General features: G+C 40.8%; 1 protein-coding gene across 3 annotated transcripts in view; it reads left to right on the top strand.

Annotated features, from left to right (window-relative positions):
• CELF2 (CUGBP Elav-like family member 2) overlaps positions 1-7,575 on the top strand; it is a 376,889-nt gene extending 369,314 nt beyond the window's left edge. For all 3 annotated transcript variants that reach the window (XM_083859037.1, XM_083859038.1, XM_083859039.1), the window contains 2 exons: positions 564-735; positions 2,035-7,575. In XM_083859037.1, the coding sequence (XP_083715163.1) occupies positions 564-691 (128 nt within the window). In that variant the 3' untranslated portion in view covers positions 692-735; positions 2,035-7,575. The remainder of the gene's footprint in view (positions 1-563; positions 736-2,034) is intronic.
• The last annotated feature ends 18,041 nt before the right edge of the window (positions 7,576-25,616 follow it).

Here is a 25,616-nt window from a genome sequence, read left to right as displayed (position 1 = left end):
ACCTTGAGATCTTGAACTGGAAGGAGCTCTAAAATTACAAAATATTAATATTGCAGCTGTCCTAGGCCCAAAGAGCCCAAAGAGATGAGTGTTCCATAAGCACAAATGAACTCACACCCAGGTGTGAGTTAAGCCTAAACTAGGTTTAGGCAGTTTGGGGGTGATTCTGTAACCAGCCTTGCTGTTTCAGCTTCCTTTTTGCAGACTGGCCTAAATAGCACTTCTTAATAGACTGGGAGGTATGTAGATACTACACTGAAAAGTGTTACAGTAATAAATATCTTCAGTCTCTAAGGTAGGTAGATAAATAACAGAATGGAAACTGCATTGCACCAAAATTGGCCAACTGCAGCCCAGCTAGTAAAGAAATATTCTGAAGGTAAAGAGGAAGACAAAAGGAAACGGGAGAGGAAATGGGATATGAGATGTGAAAAAAGAACTAATTGAAAGTGAAGTAAATGTGTCAAATAAATAGCAATCATAAAGTTCTAACAAAAAGCCTTGTGACATTTGTTCTAACCTACAGCTGACTTTCTCTCCCACCTGTGTTCTGTATCTCGCAGGTTTTGTTAGCTATGACAATCCGGTCTCTGCACAAGCTGCTATCCAGGCTATGAACGGCTTTCAGATTGGCATGAAACGCTTGAAGGTTCAGCTGAAACGCTCCAAAAATGACAGCAAACCTTACTGATCTTAACCCCAGATGCTTACTGCTCTTATTTTAGCTTTCTTAGGGTAAGTCCCATGAGCAAACCTGTCCTCTGCAGGGGGGTTAAGAAAGAACATAGAGCCAACCTTCACCAAGAGACAGTTATTTTTACAGTTACCACTTCCATCTCCCCACTTGTCCTTATTACACTTGGCTCCCATTTCCTTGCCAAGTAATTACTGAGTTGTGTTACTGTATTTTGTTTTTTGCAGCATAATTTATCTCCTTTTTGAAACAAAAATAAATGTCTTGAAATTCCAAACAGCACACACACACACAGACACAAAAAAAATGTGCAATTTAACTCTGTGAACCCTGGTGCCATTAGCACACAATAAAAGTTGTTTTCTATGGATGGATCGTATTTTACCAGGGTGGCACCAGCAGTTTATAGGTTAAACAAAATGGCCTCATGCCAGTTGAAGCACTTATTTTGCAACAAAAAATTGAAACAAGTCTTTCCACTACATCAACTTGTTTTTTGAGAAGATCTGATTTTTTTTCGGTTCAAATCAACGTATTGTTATATATTAGTCTGATTTTACACTGGTCGTCTTTATATTTCATTTTTTTTAAGTTCTTGTTTTTTTGGAAAGGATTAATGTAAAAAAGATTTAGAGATCTGTTTCTAAAGCTACAGGGTTTAAAATAAAAAAAAATAAAATGAGTGACAATACTTGATGTTTCTTGAGAGATAAATTTAATAATAATAAAAAAAAAGAAAGCCACAGGCCTGTAAATTTTATTTGTAAAAAGCATTTCTATTTTTATACAAAATTTTTACTGCCTCAGAAATAATGGAATTTATTTATTGCCTATTGTTAACTTATTGGATACCTAAAGAGCAGCTCTCTATGCTAGCTAGATCCTTTGAAGTAGTCTCTAGAGTAATTGTGCCAAGAATGGGCGCTTTTTCACTGTTGAACCCTCCACCCTTTGCAGTTCATGCTTTTATCCTCTTGTTTGTATTTGTCTGGTTATTTTGTTCGTAGTTTCCATTACCTAGTTTAAAGTTCAGTTGTCTGACCTTTTCCCCCTCCTTCTCCCTGTACCTTTCTGTTACATTTGTAGAAACTGGTTCTTTCCTCTCTTTTCTCCCCAAAGAGGAATCCATTCTCTCTGACTCCTTTCAGATGGATTCTTTTGGGGTTCCATTGTGTTCTTGTTGACAAGTATTGTAAGTTAATGCAAATTATGTGAACGGCTCTCGTAGGCTCTACTGATAAAAGATTTGCATTAGTTTTCTCCTGCACCCATAAAAGTGATTTTGTTTGTGCTGCATAGATTCTGTGTAACTTTTTTCCTCTTCCTTGTTTTTTCCCTAGACATCTCCATGCCCGTTAGCCCATCGTTTGCCTAGCATGTCCCTGTGGCGTCTCAAAAAAAAAAAAGTTTCATCGTCCCGTCATTGTTTCTGATGTCTTTCTGACCTCACATCATATTTGGTTCTCCTACTGACCTAGTTTGACCTTTGAAATTTGCATGTGACCTCATCTAGCTATGAATTCTGGGAAGTCAATGTGAAAAAACATTGCTGCATTCATGCAAGACTGAAATTTATTATTAGATAAATTAATGATAGGATTTAAAAAACAACCTGTGGCAAAATGTTTTTTCTTTCTTTCCTTTTTTTTTTTTCCTTTTTTTTTTCTTAGTTTTGGTTTTCTTCTTTCCTTAGAGTTTTTGTTTCGTTTTGTTTGGGTTTTTGTTTTGGGTTTTTCTCTTGGTTGATTTTTGGTTTTGTTTTTTTCATTTCGTAAAAAAAAAAATAAAAAAAAAAACAGACTTGAAAGTATTATACAGGGATTGGCATTCTGCCTGGTCACTGGTGACAATAGCAATATGTGTCCAGAGGCACAGAATGTTGGTTTCTAACAGACTACTTCCAAAACAGTTTGAGAAATAAAACTGTCTGATTTTAAGTCTCTAGAGGTCTGTAATAGTTTTTACATTTTTCAGGCAGTGTAAAGTTTTTTGATAAGGCCATTTTAGGTGGCTCACTTTCTCATTAAAGTATATATATAGAACCACTTTTTGTAGATTAGTATAAGAAAATATTTACCCTGTTTTAGGGCAAATGCTACCTACTTGTGTCACCTTTTGCTGAACTGACTCACAGTTAGACAATCCATGGTTTAATGCACATGAAATTACCTATATTTTATACTGTTTCAATGTACAGAAGAAAGGTTACTGTAAAATGTGTTACGTTGGTGCTTCTGTGAATTAAGTTGTGGTTTCATCATGAGTCTTATGGTCTTAAGTGTTCTATGTTTATAAAAAGACAAGTTTAAAATTGGTTTACTTGAACAACAAGAACAAAAAGAAGATTCAAAAAAAAAACACAAAAAAAAAAGTTGTTTGCTTAAAAAAATAATTTCATGTGAAAATAAAAAAATATTCCAGAATAAGTTTGTGTTGGCTTGTGACGCATTGATGTCATTTTTTTATTGTGAACAATTTAGGTGTGTTTGTGTTCAGCAAAATGTGATCAGTTTTTCTTTTAAAGAAAAAAAAAATCAGTGAAACTATAGTGCCAAATTCCAAAGGTACTTTCTTCCTAGAGCTTCAGTGTGTTTCTTGTGTGAAGTAATTTGATAACATGGGTATTTTATTATGTGTTTTGTATAAATCCCTAATATTTAAAGAAAAAAAGAGGTTAAAAAGTTTGTTAACTTGCTATCCTGTGGTCTTGTTGCCTGAAATTGTTATTGTTTGTTATTTCTCTTTGATGTTTTTTGTAAAACATTGTATAAGTGCCCATGTTTCACTTTTTTAACCACTCTGCACACATCAATGCTGTGAAAGCAAACCTCACTATGTATTTTCTTCATATTGTATGGAAACCTCTAAGGTGAGAAAGTTTTGAACTTTTAACCCTTTCCACCCAGAGCTGTCTTGAGTGTTAATACCTTTTATACATTCACCATTTTGCTGTTTATTTTTATATATATATCTATATCTATAAATATATATATACTTAGTTTTTTGTGGTTTATTTAATACATGGTTGAAATCAGAACAATGCACAGGGCAGATCTGAAGGACAAAAATATTTTACTGCTGTCTAAATTTCTTCTGTATCTATAACTAAAATTATTTAAAACAGTAATTAACTTGTGGTTTTCCTTTTTAGATTTTGGGGATTTTGTCTTTTCTTAAAGAGCTTTTAATATGCTGCTGGAATATGCTATTCAGTATTAATAAAATAAAAGAAAAAGAAAACAATTCTTTAATTATCTATTGTGTGAGCCACTCCCAGCCAGGAGCGGTCAATCCACCATTTGAAAAACCTTGAGGAGTAAAAAAAAAAAAAAGAATAATAATATTTTTGTAATTTAAATAAATGAATTTTTGCTTAAATCAGATGCACTAGATCTTCCTGGGTGAAAATTCAGTGTGCACTGCAGTTAAACTACTTTTTATGGATAAAGTTTACATACACTGTAATGTTTGGTGTTATTTGCCATTATTTGTCACGGCAATATATTGGCTCACTCCTGCAGACACTCATACAGAGAGGAGTAACTTTACTCGTACCCGTGGTCCATGGGAACATCTGTGTGACTGATGTGGGTGTTTGCTGGAGGAAGCTCTTTGTAAGGAACCAGAAAAGAGATGCTGGTAGCCCTTTTCACTGCCTTGTAAGTCTGATTGGGTTGCGTTTCTACCGCACAAACAGTGACCAACAACCAAATTCGGTTCTTTGCCACCGGTTTAGTGAATTCATTGCCAATCCAATGTGTGTGAGCAGCAGTACCTGCTACAGGTCATGAAGTGCCATACCTTCTCCCACCTCCTAATTCTATCTGGTTATATCTGAAGCCACCTAAAATTAAAAACGAAGCCCTATATGAGCAACATCAGCTGGTGCACTCTTGTGTCTCATCCCCAACTTAAATGCTTCTTTATGTAGAGCCCTGGGATGGAAAGGACTAGCCTCTAGTGATGCAAAAAAAGTTTCCTTCTTATAGCACATGCACTTATAAATAAATGATCTATACTTTTCTCACGTTTTTACTACTGCTGGGGCCTTCCTACACCCTTTGAGGGCTATTTTGTACTACTTGCAGCAATTGTGCGTATTCAAAGTATCATCTCACGTGCGTTATATTATATATATGTACATATATATATATATATAATATGAGATCATCATTTGGATTGTTTAGAGACTGTTTCACTAATTTTTCTCATTGTACCCACCGTCTAAATTTCCAAAGCTTTTGTAGATGCCCTGGTGTGTCCTGTGGATTTTCCAGTCCAGTTAGTGCGGTGATGCCTCTGGTCCTTGGGCGGTGTAACTCGGCACCAGGCTGCCCTGAATTACTCCATGGGACATTGGCTTAGCAGTGGGAGACAAGGAATGTTTCTGTACTTCCAGGCAACTGAGATGAGTCATTGCTTAGAAAAGTGTCCATCTCTGGAAAAAAAAATAAAAAATTCAAAAATAAAAAATAAAATTCAAATAGAAAACCAAAAACCCAAACATATACCTCCTGGGAGGCAAATTATCTACCAGTTCTCTTTCAAAATAATGAAAGGAAAAAGCTGCAAGGGTGCAAGGGCCTAATAAGAGAGGAAGTAAAACAAGGGAAATTGCTTTACAAAATTCTAATCAAAAGACTAGACTAGTTGTTTTATCAAACAAATTAGCTAATTGCAATGAAATGGCAGTCCTCAAAGGAGTAACAAGTTCATCTTTCTTTCACCATAGGGGTTACAGTTCCTTGGCTTGTGCTACTCTGGAATCATTTTACTGTTTCTGTTTTTATTATCTTAAGTGCTAATTAACAAAAAGAAAAAAATATCCTGTAGTTTCATTACCTTTTTGGATAATGTCATACAAAAAGAAAAAAAAAAACAAACCTATGTATTTGTGTTTTTTTCGTGCTGTGGGAATTGTTGTTTGTAGATTAATAATACTATCATTTTGTTTAGAATTACAAACTAGTTTTTAAGTATTGTCTGAGAAAAGCCAAAGTTAATGCAATCTAGTGGAAACTGTAAGACCATTTGAGTATTGTTTCTGTTTTATTGATGCATTTGGATTTTGTTGTTTGATGGAATTTGAGCCAAAAAAAAAAAAAAAAAAGTACAAAAAAAAGGCAAAAAAAAAAAAGCAGGCTTTCCTATTTCTACAACTTGATTGTACTTATGCATTTTGTACCAGTGGAACTTTTTATACTGGAGATTAAAAAACAAATGGAAATTTTTGTGGCTTACTCTCGTGGGCCCCCTCGATCATGACTGATTTTCAAGTTTGATTTCTGGACGGTAGAAAGAGAGTTGGTTTTGTTTCGAGAATTCAAAACTTTGGCTTGATTTCTTTTTTCCCTTTGCTTATATCTAGTGTTTAGAATTTTGTCTTAACAAAAGCGGTAAGTTTCACTTTTTATTCTGTATCGTGCAGTTACACAATAAGGTAATTAGAATTAGGAGTACTCGGTCACTTTGCGTGGATAAATGTATTAGTTAAAACGTTAGGGGTTTGCTTTTTTGCTGTTTAGATCAGAGTTTTTTCTGATTCTTCTGTCCTCATTGTGAACATAACCGTGTAGTTGAAACAGTCAGACTTATTTTTGTAACGTATGTTATTGTGTGATGCAGTTTTTTGCTTCTGTCTCCAATATTAAACCATTTTCCTAATACTTGTCTCTCTACTTTGTGTGTTGTATTGTTGGTGGTCATTCTGTGTTGGTAATACATCTGCACACCTCACTGTTCCACGTGCCTGTTTTTTTTTTTTTTTTTTTTTCTCTATTTGTTGGTTGTGTACAAAAGATACAGTCGATTCCACCTAAGTGAATAGCTGATTGGGGGGCAAAAGAGGATTTGTACATTTTAGACATGTTCTGGTTTCTTTGATATTTTTTTTTATTATTATTATTTTATTTTTCTCTCTTCCTCCCCCTAGTCATGCCTTATCACTTGGATAATCTCTTGGAGCAGGAAGCATTTTAAATGAATTTCCTGCAAAGTCCTATTGAAGGTAGCTTTTGTTAGCCTTCGAACTGCAAAACCTTCTGCACACAAACACACAGAAGACACCTGAAAAGATTTTTTTTTTTTTTTTTGCTGTGGCATTTCAGTCAGTCTGGAAAATGTGAATTATGGAGATAATTTCTTCCGAGCTGTTAAAATATAATAATAATACTCTGCCACTACGTTGCAGAAGCATATGAAACATTCAAGAAAAGGAGGATATAGCCTTGGGATTTTTTCCAAACTGCGCAGTAATCTGTTGGCATATGGTGTTAGTCAAACTCTCCCTAGAAACTAATCATGTCTTAACTAGGGCTGGGAGAGCCTGCAAAGTCTTACCAGGTGATCAAGCTTGTTATGGGCAGTTGTACATATAATACTCTAAAAAATACAACAAAATCCAAGTGAGCACAGGAAGACTTTCTACTAAAGCCAGTGGAAGTTAAAAAAAATAAAAATAAAATTTTAAAAAAATCAACAAAATAAAAAGAAGGAGAAATAAATGATGGAAAAAAAGATCCCCCCATTGTTCTAATGGGTGATATTTTTGCTGTGGGCTTACAAAGCAGATCATTCTCAGCATTGGCTGATAGTATTACAGAAATCTCAAAAGGGACTAAAGAAATACCATAGCACTTTTTTTCTCATTATTTTTTACACTTGGTTCTTAGCTTTTTTTATTCTTTCCTTTCCTGTAATTTTTTCTTCCTCACAAGAATCTCTCTGCTCTCCCCCAAGCGGTGTCTACCATGATGAAATAAAAGCTGCAAAAGAAAAAAAATCTATGTTGTTCTGGTTTACAGAAAGTCTCTTCTCTCCTCTGATCACAGATTACAAACCTTACAATTTGGAGAGGGGGAGGGAAAAAAAAAAAAACAAAACCAACCAAACCAAACCCAAGGAGGAGAGAGAAGCACTGGCGAGTGCTTTCTGGAATTTAAGCCATACGCCCCCATCCCTTTCCTTTGTCCCACTTTCTGTGATGCTCAGGAATCGAAGACCACTTAAAAGTGCTCTTATGAGACCCAAACGACACTCCTCCCTCTTGTCTCCTCTCCCCTGGTCTTTCTGGCGCTCTGGCTTTGGCTCACACACACACACACAGCCCCATCACTACCGTCCGACAGGGTCCTGGCGCACTGGGTGTATCCGTGTGGTGTCAGCAGCAATGTTGGTTCCTGCGTTGGGAAGACTTTTGAAATTTTCTGTTGGCTTGTGAGTTGGCCTGGTTGTTACTGCTCGATCTATTTTTCTAAATTTTTCTTTTTCCTTTTTTTCCACTTTTCCGTTTCCATGAGAAGCAAACAAGTGATGAGTCCGGAGCCCCAAACAGGCTCCAGTGCCGTCCCACAGGGTCTGTTATCACAGGTCAGGGGTCCAAGCAGCTCGAGGTTTAACCTAAAAACCACAGGAGCCTGTAGCAGACAGCCCAGGCAGGAAAGCAGAACCTGATGGTCAGACTACATCCTGAGTCTTTGACACCTCTAGAGTTTATGATCTCGATTTGGGTAATGTTGACACCAGTGGATTCAGTTAAGTAAGTCTTGACTTGCATGATGGATAAATCAGAATTGCTCTCTTGGTTTTTTTTTTTTTTTTAGCTTGCTGTGGATGTTTTCTTTTTTCTTTTCTCTCCAAACTTGGTCTTAGGAAAGAAACTAGAGCTTTGTGAAGGGTCTTTTCTTCCAAAACTACAACTGAAAAAAAAAAAAAAAAGACTTGTACTGCAGTTAGGTTTCTTTTAAATACTCAGGGCTGAAAGATACAGGGTTTTCTTTCGTTCTTTTCTTCTTTTTTTCTTTTTTTTTTTTTTAAATTTCGACAATGGGAGAGAAATGAGTTCCTTAAAGCAATGCAGCTGAACAGTTTGTCCTGCTTAAACACATGCTTTTAATTTCAATTATGTAAGGCACCTTGCAGTGTTAGCAAAATGTCTCTTTGTTAGCTATATGTGTATCGCCATGGGAAATTACCAAACTGTCACAAGACTTGCTGATTAAAGAATAGCCTGCCAGAGTGTGTGTGCCTTTGCCCAGTGTGACTCTTAGGTATTAGGCTAAGGAAAACAGTTTAACAAAATGTAGTGTGAATCATTCCTGATAAGTGAATAAAGCATTGTGACCAAGCAATCAGATTATTCACTTATCAGGAATCGACTGTACTGATAGTTTGCCTGATCGTTTTTGTTCCTCATCTCTGTTGTAGTTTCACTACTTTGCTGTGTTCTGTTTTTTCTCTCATGCTCTTAGCAAAATCACTGGGAATATCCCTTCGTGTGATCATGAAACGTGCTACTGAGTAACAAATAAAAAAAAATTTAAATATAAAAATGATATCTTAACAAAATCTATGCACTTGCTATCAGGAACACAATACTGGATGTGTCTTATATATATTGAACTATAATAGTATTCGATTTCTTAAATAAAGCTTAAGAAAGGATTCTGTTGTCTGTAAAATTTTATGAGCATTAAATGGAAAAAAAAATAAATTGTTTCTAGGGTTGGGCGCTTTCTGTTATATTAAATCTTCCTGGGTATATTGTCTTTAACTATGCCCAGGCAAATGTTACCTAATTCGCTTGATATTTCATTAATAATGGAGACTTTGAAAATTAGGCTTACTGAAATCTGTGGGGAGAAAAAGTCTTGCCATTCAGTGACTTGCAAAAGATTCTAAGATGCAGAAATTTTGATCTCTTTCTGTATTTGCAGAAGCAAATATGCTTGGTCTTGCACTAAAAATCAAAAAATGGCTAAAATATATGAATCAGAAAATGCCATAAAACAATACAATACTGTACTTTTTGGTATGTGACTTTTTTTCCTCCTGATTCTAGATAGATTTAGAATTAATAAATGGAAATCCATATGCTCAAAATTCCACAGATTCCACACTGGAGGTCAAAGCATCTTTTTGGGGAAGATCTATGGCTTACTGTACGTTTCCTGTATTGAGCCTTCTCTTAAAAAAAAATAAATTCTCATCAAAACTAAATGGGAATCGAATAGGTAAAACTGTTGAGTACACTGAAAAAAAATATTCCTTCAATGGCTGTATATTTGCCACAAAATGGTAGATTTTAAACAATCTGATTTTTATGGAAATGGCCATAATTCTTGTATTTATCAAACTTTCAATAATGTCAGCCTTTGGCAGAAAGATCCAGGAGAATGAGGGGAGGGGAGGGAGAGGGGTTGCTTTCTTTTTTTCTTTTGAACTGCATTACTGCCTCACTTTTCATATGCCATTATATTATCTGAAAAAAAAAATTAAATTGTGGAAATCTATCTGCTGCTTGTATCATTCTATTCATGCCTATTTAGTAAATGTTACTGAACTCAACATCCAGTGGGGCCAGGTGCATCAGCCTCGTAAGCCAAAAACACTGCTCCACCAGAGAGATCACAGGGAAGATTTGCCTTGGTGGGCAGCAGGATGGTCCTGTCCATCCCACATCAGCACAGAGCTCAGGTGGGAACCCTGCCCTGGTTTCCAAGGGCTGCTGATGTAACACAAATATTAAGTAATAGCAATGATTAGCTCATATTTGTATTCCCTCTGATTTTCCTCATTAGCAGACTTTCTTTTTTTTTTTTTTTTTTTTCATTGAAGGGAACTGGAAAGTTGCAGTCATTTTCTGAATCATTTGCCCCTGTTGATAACCTAATTGTTTTACATGAATGCTAATATTTCCCTCTCACACATTTATATCTATCAGCTAAATCAGCAGTAAAGTAAACTCTTCTGGGATACATTCCTATATCAATTAGCAAGGATTTATGCTCCAAAGCACCATTAGCATTAATGGGAGTGTGCTCTTTAGCATAAACAATTGGCAATAGGTCTGGTGGACTTTATTTCATAAACAAAGGAGCATTTGAATCTTAGAGACTTGTTTCCTCAAGACAGCACTTGAGGGACTGATGTCCCAGCCTCCCCGGCTGCTCTGGGGACATCTCACTCACAGGACATGCATAAATTCCTGAGTTGCCAGCAAAAGGAGACAGTTTGGAAAGTGGGCTGACTTCTGGCACAAAGTTTTGCTGGCGTTTTCCCTTCTGAAAACCTGCCTGAGAACACACCAGGCTAAATTTTCAGCATTATCTCCTGTCCCTCCAACCAACAGCTTGAGAAATTTCACTCTGAGCGTTGTGTGGAGCCTCAGGATGGAGACCACAGAGGGGAGGGAGGGAGGGAATTTGGAAAGAGGCAGGATGAAGAGCAGAGATGAATTCCTGTAGGAAAGAAACTGGTGAGTCCATCCAATCCTTCAACTGTTGACATCAGAGCTCCATGGCTTTCAGTAGAGAACTAAAGGGGACCAGTAAATCACCAAGTCTCAGCTTTCACATGTAGGTCAACAGTTTCTCCCTCACCCCATGTTTGATCAACAAATACACAATCACAACATTTCAATCTTAATCTGAAGGCACTGGGAGCTGGGGCAGAAGTCCACCACTTCCCAGAGGTGCATGATCTGCTGAATCCCTGCCCGTGCTCCTGCAGATGTTTTCTCTGTAGGTTTTGGCTTTGCTCAGTTCTGCTACATTAAAGAGCCCTTCTGCATCTGCCATTTCCCCCCAAAGGCACTCATAAGCAGGTCTCAAGTTGCTTTTCATCCCTCATTCATAAAATAAATATAAAATGCTCTGGAAGCATCCACACACAATTGTGGTTTTCAGTCCCTGAATAATTCTTGTGCTTTATTTCTGCAACTTTTTCCTTTTTCCCCGACATTCTTTCTAAATTTGGGTTACCAGAGCCAGACATGTTATTTCAACATCGAGTGGTGCAACAGGCAGAAATTAAAAATTTCATTCCTACTCCAGTCCTCTGAATGGCACAGTCAGGGATAGCATCAGCCCCTCTAAAAACAACAAGCAAAAGCCACATAACACCACATTAGCAGAATTATTTGGGGCTGGTCCTTTAGGATGATGAAATCCCTCTGGGGTGCATTGTGCTCCAGGTTCCTGTGTGTGTGGTCTGCTTGCCTGTTCTTCCACTTGAAAGCTTCCTTACAACCACACTGAGAGCATTTCTGCATAACTCCTAGTCCCCTCCAACATTTTCCAATGTTATCAGCAGTTTTGATATTTACTTCTAAGTCATTATTGAAAATATTCAATAGCATTCAGACCCCCTCTAAAAAAACCACTCTCCTACAGTGAGTCTCTTTTGACAGCTTCTTTGTTGACATGTCAGCCCATTCTTAATCCATTTTATGTGCCTTGTATTGATAGGGTAGAATGCTAATTTTTTTAATCAGAATCTGTTTTGCTGTCAAACATACAAAAGTCAGAATATATTCCATCTTTGCAATTACTTTTATCAGCCAAAACCTACAATCACATCAAAGAATGAAATCCAGTTTGACAACCTTTCCTCCCTTAAAAAACATGTTGATTGGCATTAATTGTTTACCTCATCTTTAATGTCTTTATACCCATATCAGTATGTCCATTATTTTGCCAAAGTAATGTCAAACTAGCCAACCATGGGGTGGGACATCCTTCTTGTCTTTTATCAGTACATGAGAATGTCACACTCCCCATCCCGTCTAGGATTCTGCTGATGGACTTAAATATGCCTAAGGGTCCATGTCAGTGGATCAGAGCTCTCTGTGCTATTCTCAGCCCCAGCTACCACATCCTTAACAAAATGGTAGCTAAGCAGACTGCTACAGAGTTAGACCAGAAACTCTCTTATCCTTCTCCTGCTGTGTAGGTATGTGAAAGAGGAGAATTTTAGACATTACCGCTCTTCCTGCAGCATAACCAGAAGTTTTCCCATCTCCAAGAGCCTAAGTTCAACAATAAAATAAACATACCTAAAGAAATTTTGGTAGTTATCCTGGCCTTCTCACCCAGGTAGAGATGCCCATTTAGTGTGGAAGCACAGGACAATGCATGTTTGTTTGTATGTGATGTATTATTTAAAGGTCAGTAGGAAGCACGTGTGAAGATAAAATACCCTTTCATTCACCATCCGCCTCTGAACACACACAGCTGCTTTCAGTGGTGCACATGTGAGCTCAAGTCCTTTAAGGCTTTGAAGGAGGCAGCAGAGAAGAGTCAGTGCCACCTGAAGGTGCCTGGGGCATAATAGAGAAATCATTTGGAAATTTTAATCAAACAGACCTGATACTGCAGCAGCAGCAGCAGAGGAAGGTGCTATGCTTATCTATGCAGCAGCACAGGTGCTGTGTCAGGCCATGGTGATCCCATAGAGGTGTCTGACAGGCCACAGAGCTGTTGAGGTACCAGTGCATCTGCTCAGGAGCCTCAGCCCAGCAGACAGGAGCTGCTGCTTTACCCTGCAGCCCTCCCCACTAGGCAGGGTAACAAAATGCATCCTGCAGGCGATTGCTCCCACATGAAGCAGTGTGCCAAAGACCAGGCAGTGAGGGAGCTGTCCTGAAGTGTTGCTGACTTTCCAGTGGCTATAAGAGACAACAGGAGCAAAAGGGAGTTTTCTCAGTAAAGACTTCAAGTCCTGCCCCCAGTGCCCTGCTGACTGCTTAACTGCAGCCACTGCAAAGAAGGACAGTGGTGGGTTGATGGCTGGACTCAATGATCTTAAAGGTCTTTTCCAACAAAAACAATTCTGTGATTCCAAGGGCTTGCAGACACGATGCAGGATGAATTGGGCATTTATGACCTCCAGCTCTCCTAGGCCATTTCAAGGGCTCTAAATACTACAAGTGTAGGAGTCTGGTGCAGCCAGATATTCAGCTAAGGATCCCTAAGCTTAGAAGGATGAATCTGTGAGCTGAATCCCACTTTAAGACCTATATTCACTTTCCTAAACCTGGGCCATGTTGGATACTCCGGGGCAACTCAAATGGCATTGATTCCTGCATTTATTAAAGAAAAATTGAGCTCTAGGGGTCTAATTTGTAGACAGCTGAAGGTGAAATTCAGTGAATCCTATTGTTAACAAATGAGCCCCAGGTGATGTCCCATAGGCCCTAAGTGGGAATTGTACCATACCAATAAAAACACCAGCTGCACTGGAACTGCATTTTAGGGGACAGATGTATGCAGAATATCCCTCTGACAGGAAAGCCAGACCCCTGAGGACTTGTACATACGTGATCTATAGAGCACCTCTGGCATTAGTTTCATCCTATTCAGCTTTAGGCCTTGGATCCCTAGGAAATGATCACTTACATTTCTTGTGGATGTGGCAAAAGCATCACATAATTAGTGATACTCGAGTCTCTGATCCTGGTGTAATCATGCCACACACTTTAACATCCCATACCCCCAGACCAGGTATCCTCCTGTTCAAAAGAATAATAAAATAAAAAGCAGGAAACTCCACAGACTCATTGGGCAATTTGTTGCTCTACTTGACTGTCCTCATGGTGAAGATATCTTTCCTGATACCTCTCCTGTTGCAACTCATGCCCTTTCCTCCCACATCAGCCAGATGCCATTGCAAAAAGCCCTGCTAAAGCTTCTTGAGAGGTTCCCCAAAGACACCAGGGCAGTGTGCCACTCTTAAGTGCCCCCAGGCTGACTGAACAAGCCCAGCTCCCTCTGCCTCTGCTGGCAGGTGGCAGCTTGAGCCTGCCCAGCCCTGCTGGCAGCCCTCCCTCCAGTTTGTCCATTACTTGTATGTACTGGAGGCACCAGGATCTAGATGTGCTTTATCACATGCCTTAATATATAGGTTTTTTGGGGGATGGGAGTGTGATAACTTCCTACTGTCCTGGCTCTGGTGGTGTCCATTTAGCCCGGGGTGCTGGCTTGGTTTGCTGCCAGGGCTCACTGCTGGCTTGTGGTGACCTTCCATCAGGGCACACACACACGCCCCCCCCCACCCCCCCAACATCCCTCCTAGCAGAGTTCCTCCCCAGCGTGCCCATTCACAGCCTTTATCACTGCAAGCCCCTCTCCCCTCCTGGTTGTGGGTCTCTGCATTTGTCCTTCTTGGATTTCACACATTTCCTGCTGGTCCTCTCCTCCAGCCTGCTGAGCTTGCTCTGAATGACAGCCCCATCCTTGGTCACCCCTCATCAATTTTGTGTCATCTGCAAACTTCACAGGATGGGACATGTAGTGGTGTGAAATATGAATGTTGCACTTGCCTGTGGTTGCACTTCTTCTACATGTGGGTGACTCTAAGGTCAGTCAAGGCTGAGGAGATGGAGAGCACATTATGATACCACTCCCCTCTACATTTACTTTAAGATGAAAATAAAATAAAAAACAAGGAAATTCCAGGAGGTGCCAATAAAGGGAACAGGTTGTTCTCTAGAAGGCACACATAACTAGTCACAAAGCCCACTCTGAGAACCCCTGGGCATCAGAGCTGGGATTTCTGCTCACCACCCTGCTGTGAAACACACTCAGGCAATGCTTCACTGGTCCAAACACCTACCACTGCTTGTGGATGTCAACTACAGTGACAGAGCTGTGACCCAAAATCCTTGCGCTTGCAAGTGACAGGAAAACACCCACCCACCCCATTCCCTTGCCAACCAGTGTCAGCCTGCTGCAATCAGCTAAAAACATTCTTCCTTTCCACAGCCATGAACACAACTTGTGGCATGAGGTTTTGGGCCTCCTGCTCTCCTGTCCTGACCCCAACTTTTTTGGAAATTCACCTTTCTCCTACACACCCTCAGCAAACTTCAAGTTTCTAGAAAACATGGGTAGGGAAAGGGGAAATAGTAACAGCACCACTCAGCCAGGGACTGAGAACATCCTGGATAGAAAGGTACAAAGACCTTGACCAGCATAGGTGCAGGGAGACAGAGAGATCACGGAGGACTCTTTCTCCTCTCCATCCCACATCCCGGGTTTCTGTCCCAAACAATAGTCATACAAGCCTAGAAAATTGGGTGGCATAGGCAGATGTACTGTCAGTTAATTTTTTTTTTTTTTTTTTTTTTTTTTTTTTTTTTTTTTTTTTTTTTTTTTAGCAAACACCATTTGCCAAGCCAGTGGATTCCATGGTCATTTTCATGGGCCTTACACAATTAAGACTATCACAAATTCCCCTGTGAGATATCCCCCTTGCCTGTCCCCTTCCAAGCACCTTCTGCATGACTGGGAACGCTTGCTTACTAGACAGCTTTCCTTTATGCTAAAATATACTTTCCAATAAGAAGAAAACCCTGGCACAGTCCCACCCCAGCCCATGTACCTCCCTTTTAGTGTTCCTGCTTCCTGCAAAAGAGTTACAGCTGCAGCAAACTTCTGAACACCTGCAATGGGGCTGGGCAGTGTAAGTGCTACCACGACTACTGAAATTGTATCCACGATTGTGCCACAGCCTGACTGTTTATATCTTTAACATCTCAGCAAATGGCTTGTCACTGGGTCAGAACGTAGTTTCTTTGCCATAAATCACCTCCTGTGCCTCCTGCAGGAACAGATGCCAGCCATAAATTCACTCCTGGTGGAACAGAGCTCCTGGATAAGAGGTCATGTTCCCAGGTGTGAATAAATAAAAAGTTCACAGCTCACAGAAACAACACCAACAGGCTGGATTGTGGCCTTGCATGGAGGGCAAACAGGATTAATAGGAGGGTTCAAAGTGCCCCCTTCTCCTCCAGACTCATTTTCTTCCACTCCTTTAGCCTTACTGTGTTCTGTTAACAGTCGGGCACCTCCCTGCTTGCTGACTGCTCTTCACTTCTTTTGTCAAAGTACAGAAATATTCCTACCTACAGTTCCAGGGCTGTGGAATTCAGCCCAGGGGGTTTGTGCCAAAATGCCTACTGAGACATTAGAGCTTTAGTGCGGCCAGCTCTCGGGTCAGGCAATGAAGCTCCTGGTTGTTTGAGCATCCCTCTGCACTGGGATTACTGGAGAGGTATCACCACAAGCAGGGCACCTCAGCCTGACAGATTATGCACTGGAAGAAACTGTTCATTCTCTGCTGAAGGAGGGTGAGGAAGGGATCCTGGTGCAGAGACCTGGCTTTGGTATCCTGACTGGGATGGACACAGCTCTCTGGAACTGTTCTGTAGATAAGGAGCCCTTGTGCCCTAAGAATGCACTTTGGGGCTTACCTAGAAATTTGTGATCTTCAGCTTTCAAGGTATAAGGAAATTAATAATAATAATAATAATAAACCAAAAAACAACCCTTCAAACTGGATTTTGTACAGCAAAATCCACACGTGCTCCCAGCGCTCCCAGCATCCTTGGGAACGCAAGTTTGTGAGGAGCATTACCATCAGTGTGCAGGAAGTTCTCCTGAGTTCTGCTTCTGTACATTATGCAGGACTACCTTCACCTGGGCAGCTTTCACCTGCTGAAGGCTTTTTGGGCACCCAGATGGCTGCAGGGCTTCTGTTCATGGTGCACTCAGCGCCGCCTTCATTTCACGTTAGGCTGCCCAGCCATGCCTGGGGAACTGCCTGTGCTCTGCTGCTGTTTCAGACTGACAGGCATCAAAGGCATCTTCTTCTGAGCAGAGCACTTCAAGACCCCAGGAGGAACAGTGTTATGCCTCCCCAAATTAATATGCAAAAGTAAGCAGCATGAATCAGCCACGGGGCACTGCAGCTCTCCTGTATCCCTTTTACTCTTTCCAGCAGCTTGGATTTTATGCTTGGAGCATTGTTCCTTCTCCATTCCTTGCCTCTCAACTGGTCCTCTCTCATCTAGTTCCCATTCCTTTTCTTCCTATGAGGAATTCTTGGTCTCTGCTCTGTATTCAACAAGTGTTTGAAATGAATGAAGAAGGTGATTAATTATTTAGAATTGTACAAGGGAATCTAACTAGGTGCAGTGGGAAGGAATTAAGCATGGGAGACATAAAGGCTGAAGATCAGGAAAATATTTCCTTAAAGTGAAATGTAATAGAGGGCAAGCCTGCCTCTGAGGCAGCACAGGAAGTTTCTCCTCCTATGGGATTTAAGATTGCAAAGAGCAGAAAATGGTCTTTAAGAGGAATCCTTCTGGGACAAGACTAGCCAGCCCAAAAGACTACATTTGTCTATCCCTTCAAGGCACAATGGTGGGACACAGTGTGTGAGAAAGCACTGAAACGAGAAAACAAAGAGATTTATTCATGCTGCAAACTTAAAATGCAGTGGGCAACTTCCCTTCAGCGCAAACAACTCCTTTTATAACCTGTTTGAAGAGATTTTTTTTTATATCTCCTTATTACTCAAGTAATTAATTTTCAACAACGAATGTGAGAGGACACTGCATTAACACAGCAGGTAAATTTGGGAAAGAAAAGAAAGAGCACTAGCCCTTAAAATGAGATTTATTTGTGAAGACTACATCTAAGTTTCTAATGGCACTCTGAGCAAAATCAAGGTTTTCTGCTTTCATTTACTGGGCTGTCTTCTTTCATTACACAGTGTCCTAGCACAAACTGATCTGCCACACTCCTGAATCCTTTTATCTCTCATTAACTCTCCTTTTTTTTTCCCTCATTGATCACTTCCTTCTCATGCAAAGACTTGATATGTTTAACCTTCATAATCTTCCTACTTTGCAGTTGTGGTCTGTAATTACAGGCTGTTTGAGGGTTCAGCCAGCAATAAATCAAGTTGTGCTAATTGAACAAAAATTTGTACAAAAACCTTCTCAATGAAGTGGTCGTTTTGCCCTTTTATGGAAAATTTTACAGCTCAGGAATAGCATGCAAACTTATTATTTATGTGTGTCAGGATTATTTTCATACAATCATAGAATTATTAAGGTGGTAAAAGACCTCCAAGATCATCAAAATCATCATGTCCAACCTTCAGCTGAATACCACCATTCCCACTAAAACATGTTGTGAAGGGACACAATTACTCAGTTTTTTAACACTTCCAGGGATGGTGATCCCACCACTTCCATGGAAAACCCATTCCAGTGTTTAACCATTCTTCCAGTGAAGAAATTTTTCCTAATATCCAACCCTGGCCCACTGTGGCTGCAGATGAAGTGGTCCCTACAGCATGTTAAGGCTGCTTGCTGTGGGCAACCCAAAGGAAATGTGAGTGACCAGATGTTGGTTTGGGTGAAGCCCATCAACAGAGGACAACTCTATCACCTACAGCAGTGTGACATTTTATCACTACAAACATCCATTCCTGCCTGTCTGAGGGACTAATTAGAAAGGCAGAGCACAAGATCATCTCATGTGGTAGAGACAACATTGCAATCCAGCTGTGGAGCACACGTGGACTGTGGATTCAGCTTCTACACACACAGGTCTCATGAGATCACAGTGACTGAGGCTGTGCAGACACTGGAGCTGCCCTCAGACTTTTGGCCAAGTAGAGGCTGGTGTGTGGCAGTACCTGGTGATAGAGACTCAAAGATCTTGAAGCTTTTTGGGTGCCTGATGCCTGTATCAGCTGATGGGAGATACCTGCTGGCACAGAATCTGCACTCTGCATTGACATGCAGAGCAGAACTGGATAATAATTAATGCTTTGCTACTTTCTGTAAGAACAAAATTACTTCTCTTTGTTGTCCCTCAATTGTCACCCTGCCTGTTCTTCTTTTTTCTCTAATTTACTGCTATTGAGGTGACGACTGGCTGGTATCCCCAGGCACAGTCTTTAAAACTCCAGTTCTCCAAAGAGTTGTCAGCAACTTTACATTCCCACAACCATGGCTGAAGAAGCAAGGAAAACAATTTTATAGTACAGAATCCTAATGCTTCAGAGCTGGAAAAGCCCCAAAGAGAGTGAGGGAATGCAAAAGTGATACAAGGAGAAGGTTCGTCACCACTTTTCCTTTGTCTCAGAGGGTGATGGTTGCATATTGATGCCAAACAAGATTGTGCATGTTCTTTAGTTTGGCATAAGAACTCCTGCCTTGCTCCTTGTCTGATGTCCTGGATTTATCAGTTGGCTCCTCTTCCAGATCCTCAGCTGGAATTTCTCAGTGTACCAGCAAGCCAAACAAATCTTCTGCGTGTTTCAGAATCCTTCCCTCTCATTTAATTAGTTCTTGTAGTGGTTTCAGAATCCTTCCCTCTCATTTAATTAATTCTTGTAGTACCTAATGGCCACCCAGTCTGCTCTCTGTTTTTACCTGTAGGTTATGAAAGTCTGATTTGGAGATGATTTCAGAAGGCATCCTGTAGAAGCAGAGGGATTTGCCACACTGATCCCCCAAAATTTTTACACTTCTGGAGATTCTTCACTTCCAGGCTAAAAGTTGCAGCAAAGTGACAGGATCCAGTGGAGGATAACCAAGCCAAAGCTCCTCCTGCACACTGCCATTTTTAGAGAAGCAGTTTGAGACTGCCAGGAGACATCACCCAGTTTAACTTCACCAGCTGCCATCACTAACAAACTCCTCTTTGGCCATTGCACTGTGCAGCAAAAGCTGTTCAATACAGAGGGGCTTTGTGGCCAACCTGAGTTTGAACAAACAGCTGTAATCTTCAGCAGCTCCTCATATACCTCAGTGTCCCACAGATGTCTGAATGACATTTTCCTTCACAGAATATTAAGAGATAATAGTGGGAGAAATTCTGTATCCCTGAAAAAACTTCTTATTGGTGGCTGGTGAGTAAAATTTTGGAGAAATTATTATGTGCCTAGAATTAAAGAGATGCTTTGGCAGGATCTTGGAAAGCAGAGATTTTGTCCATGTAACATTTCAGGAGCAAAGTTGTGCCAGGGGAAAGAAGATAAGGAAGGTTAACAGTAAAAAGCAGAAGCTTTCAATTGAATTAAAAAAAAAAAATAGAAAAATAAGGTTCTGTGAAAATATTTAATGTCTTCTTACAGTGCAAACATGAACTAAGTTTTTTTCCTTTTTTTCTTTTTTTTTCTTTTTTATTTTTTTTCATTTCTCGATGAGCATAGTATATTTTTTTAATATTTTTCTCCAGAGTGTGTTAGTGTTACTAAGTTATGCTGGTTCCTGAGTCTCCATTTTCAAGACCCTGCCATGAATGCTTTGTAGCAAAGATGTGCCAAGGCTTGCATTTGACTCTGTAGTGCTCAAAGACTTCAGGTTCTCATTATCACTATGGCAACTATTAATCATTCATTTGTTCTATCATAATAAATACATGCCCTCAACTAGAAAGCATGTTACAAATCACTGGAGTACCCTCCAAGCTGCTCTGTGCAGCTCTAGGTCACCCAAAGGAAGGCACAAGTACAGCTCTGAGTATGTGAAAATGTTCCATCAAACCTTGTGGTTTGGGTCATCAGAAGAACAAAGTAACCAAGTAGTCAGTGTGGGCTTTGTGTGATTCCTCAAAAGAGGAGATGCTCATGATGTAAAGCATTTGCTCTAAAATGTGGAAGCTCAAAGGTCTGATAGTCACACATATCTCTGCCATCCCCTGGGAGATGGCAAGGTGACCCAGCACACCACCTGCAAGGAGCTGGAATTTCATGCAAGAACCAAATTTGATATCTTGGAGACAATATAGGCAGATCTGCAAGGATCTCCATTCTCCAAAGTAAGGAAAATAAGATTTTTCTTGGGCACAGGGTGACACTGTCAGGGCTACACCATGCCACACTTGGAGGTACCCTGGAGGTGCCTCTGTTGTGTGACACAGCATGAGCACATTCTCTATGTGGTCACAAACCAAGAGCCAGCACAAGGCATCTTCTGCTCTACTTTCTCCTTTCTCAATCCCAGCTGGATTTTCCTAGTCACCAGTACCAATATTAAGAAAAGCTTGAGGACAACATCTCTAAAGACATTTGAGCAGCCACATGAACATTGCTCAGCAACTTGACTTAGGATTCCTATGGGATGCTTCATGGCCCTCAAACATTAATGGGGAAAGGGCCCCCATTCCTGTATCAGACTGCTCCTACTCTCTTTTTACAACATGATACTGAGGGTGAGGGCAGAGCTCCAGCCCAAGGGATGAGAGGATGCCTGAGGGTGCAAAGCCTGGTTTGGAACATGGGGGAGAACTGCTCCGATACTATTTCCAGAACCTACAGTGAGTCACCGTGGCATCTATGCCCAAAAGCCAAGTGACTCTGCTGAGTTTCCCTGGCAGCAACCCCTGCAGCCAACGGTCACAGGGACTGTCACCAAAACAGACCAAGAAGCATCACTGGCAGTCGCAGACTCCCAACTGCCTGGGAAAACCTCAGCCCTCATCCTGACAGGCCACAACAAAGAGTAAAAGCCCACACACAGCATCACTTAGTCCTTGGATTCTTTTGAAACAATTAATGATTTTTATTTTTCCTGGATTAGTGTGAACCTTATCCAGTAAGAACAGGCCTAGGGCCATCATTTATACAGGTCACTGGCACTGACAGCTGGCAGCAGTTTCAAAAGGCTCTGCAGTATCAGTAGCAATGTATCCAGAGCATCTCCTTTGCTCCAGAAGTGAGTCAGGGGAATTGATTACTCACTTTTATTTGGTACTTGTGAGATCAGATCTGGAGCCCTGGGGCCAGTTTTGGGCCACCAAGAGAGTGGTCAGCTGGTTGGAGTGAGTCCAATTTGGTGATCATCCAAGATGCTGAGGGAGCTGGAGCAGATGATGTGCGTGGTGTTACTGAGACAGAGAGTTTGTTCATCCTGGAGGAGAGACAGCTCCAGGGGAAGCAGGGGAGGATGGGATCTTACAGCTGTGTTCAACAACCCAAAGTCCATAGAGACAGATGTTTCTCAGGAGCCTACAACAAAAGCTACGGGGACAGGACAGGCACAAGAATTTGCAGGAAGGGAACCTCCAATTAGATACAGGGAAGGAAAAGTTCACCATGAAAGGAGTTAAGCCCTGGAACAAGAGTCATGAGAGGAGGTGAGATACCCGACCTTGGAGACATTCAAAATTCAACTGGGCATGGCCCTGAAGCAACCTGAGCTAACAGGGAAGTCAGCCCAGCCTTGAGAAGCACGTTGAACCAGGACCTCACAAGATCCTTTCCAGTCAGAATTGCACTGTGGTGCTGTGATCTTTTATTTAGGTGATTCCTACCTCGCTAATCCCCAGCAGCACATCACTGCAAACAGCAGCACATCACTGCAGAACACATGCTACTTAATCCAGCACTCTTTGATCTTTAGGACTGGAGTCAGTGAGGGGATCACTAGATGAATCCAGCTCTGGAGAGATCTTGTCTCCAGAGATTTATGACAGCTAACTACATTCCTCTCTCAGCCTACATGGGATTTTATTCTCTTTTATCCTGCCCTGGCCCCACCCCCGCCAAATCCCTGTGCCCAGTGTAGGAATTCTCCTCTGTGTTGTACAGAATCTGAAATAAAGAATTCAGAGGTGTGTTAGTGGCACCAGGATAGGCCCTAGAATTAGCTGGTTGCTGTACATCTTACATTCAGATTAATCGGGGAAATAATCACATACAGTCTTCATAAACAGATGGATCCTGTGTTCCTAACAGAGGCTAAACTTGCAAAAAAAAAAAAAAAAAAAAAAATCAAAGGGTGGTTTGCATGTGAGAACAGCAGGCTTAGCGGGTGGAGAAGGAAAATCTTCTCATGGTATTTCTGTTCAAGTCCAGCCTCAGCATAAGGTGATCATGTTATGTATTTAAAAATGAAAAACTTCCATTTTTCTGAAGGAAGCTTTATCATAAGGATTATCTACAAAGGCTACACAGAAAGATGTCACAGCAAGGAATAATGTGCCAGACTGGATAGGAGCAGCAGGAAAGGGGCTCCGTGATGCCCAGCACAGCTGAGATCCTGAGATAACAGCCTCTTTATTCCACAAATGTTTCTCCATAACGCTCATAGCTGAACTAACAGAGCACTTTAAAGTCATGCACCAGGCAATATGACTAACATCTGTTATGTTTTCCCTTTCATCCTGTCCCCAGGGGCAGAAGCTTGTGCAGTTGTGAGGAGGGGAAGTTAATTCACTCACACGTCGGTATGCACACGTGTGACCCACGCACACGTACATGCTGACAGCATCTTCTTCCTTTCATTTGCTTTTTGTCAGTGAGGCAAACAGCTAGAAGACGTACTTCCCACTAGAAGATGTACTTTCCACAACCATCAGGGTGGAGATTTGCCATACATTTAAAAGCAGAGATGCAATTCTTTGGAGATCCGAAATCCCAAGGTAGCACGCCCAGAATTGCATCCTACAAGTAAAAGACAAACATTATCTTAAAAAACATAATCAGCTTTCCTCCAGAAGTTCCAGCCCAGAATAACCTTCTCTGTTCTCAAAACAAAAAAAAACCAAACAAGTTTTGGCTGCAAAAAGCAATGTGAGACGTGGCAAGGCAAGAGATGTAACGGTGTTCTTTTCCAAAGCAAACACTCAATGCTTTTATTACAGTGAAAAACAATAATGGGATACAGAGTGTACATGATGTAAACACCTTTAATGCAATTCTAATTTTATTGTTGCTTCAAGATCACAGATTGTTATGGCAACTAAAGAGGGAAGGGGGGGGAACCTGATCACAGCATTAATTTGATATCAGATTCATTTGTTCCACATTTGTGCTTCACTGCATGCATAATAAACAATCCTGGTTAAAGAAAAATAATATTGTAGCTATAATAATGGAATAATGTAGTATCCACTTAACCCCCAAGTCTGGTTAAAAATAAAAAAAAAATTAAATCCATTATAAGTATATTACTGTTCCAGCTGCAACCCAACACACATTATAATCAATAACACTTGTAGAGCAGGAAAGCAAATTTTCAGAAATACAGTCTATTAAAACCCTGAAAACTGCTAAACTGACAATTATAACGGTGGCCCAATGTCACAGCTGTGAACTCCAGGCAGGAGACTCAGCAGCAGGAGAAGATCCCACCCCACTCCCTCAAATGGGATGTGGGCACTGCAGCCCCAAATGTTGGGAGGGGATTCTGCAATGCTGGCAGCCCCTGGGTGCAGCCCTGCCTGGATGGGGAGGGGAATCCCTCATGCTCTGTGAACCTGGGCCATGGTGGTTGAGCTGGGATTTGGTTTCTAAGCTCAGAGTGTGAGAGAACTCACTGAGCTGAGCAGCTCCCCAGTGCTGTTGGAGCACTTAACCAGGGATGCCACAGACCAGCTCAAAACCCTGCACTGGGCATAAAAGCCAGGAACCCAAGCACACAGACCACCATCGGGGCTTGAAGCAACTTGGTCTAGTGAAAGGTGTCCCTGCCTGTTTCAGGAGGGTTAGAACTCAGTGATCTTTAAAACCCCTTCCAACCCAAACCATTCTGTGATTCTACAAACCTTCCTGAGAGTAAAAACTCACTGCAAAACCCTAAAAAATTTTCCACTAACCAGAGTGCCCATTCTGCCCAGAAGATCAATAAGTGTAAAGTGGAAAAAAGATTGAAGCTACTTAAATTAGGATTCTTAGGGGAACCATATCCATCTCTGATAAAGTGAAAAAAAAATAGGTTGCATCAGAGAAATGGAAGATACAAGCTATTGCCCTCCAAGGAATGTGATGTCTGCAGTTTACCCAAACATAATTCTGGAGGCTTTGGGGCATGAAGTGTGGCTTCACTTTGAAAGGGACCCATTATTAATAGTGTCATGGGTTTCTGGGATTACTGTGTCTCAGAGGTTTATTGTATGTTCATTTGCTCTGTCTACTAGCAAAATGTTTCTCCTCCAGATTCTCATCTTCCAGGGCTGTAAATGCAGCTTAGGATCTGAAAGTCAAGATGAGCTCTTCCAGGGTCATCCATCAAGAGTAATAAAGTGTCTCCTGGAGGTTACACATGGGTAAGCAAGAGCAGAGCCTGACAGCAGTGGGATTACACCATGTGTACTACAATTAGAAATTAATGATCACTCCTTTCAGATAATGCAGAAGAGAGAAAAGGCTCCAGTTCCTGAGTTCTGTTAGTACACTGGGGCTGAGGGCAGGAAAAATGTCATGTGCTTACCCAGAAAACACAACTGCCAACACACACAAAGCACCCAAGCTCACCAAGGTGGGAACCTGCCCTTTCTGTGTTCCCCATTTTCAGACGAGAGGTAGATTTCCCTCACACTTCTTTCTTTGAAGAGGTGAA

The sequence above is a fragment of the Zosterops lateralis genome (assembly GCF_965231275.1).
Source record: "Zosterops lateralis genome assembly, chromosome: 4".
Lineage (NCBI taxonomy): Eukaryota > Metazoa > Chordata > Aves > Passeriformes > Zosteropidae > Zosterops > Zosterops lateralis.
Note: the sequence above shows the minus strand (reverse complement) of the source record. Positions and strands in the feature narration are given on the sequence as shown.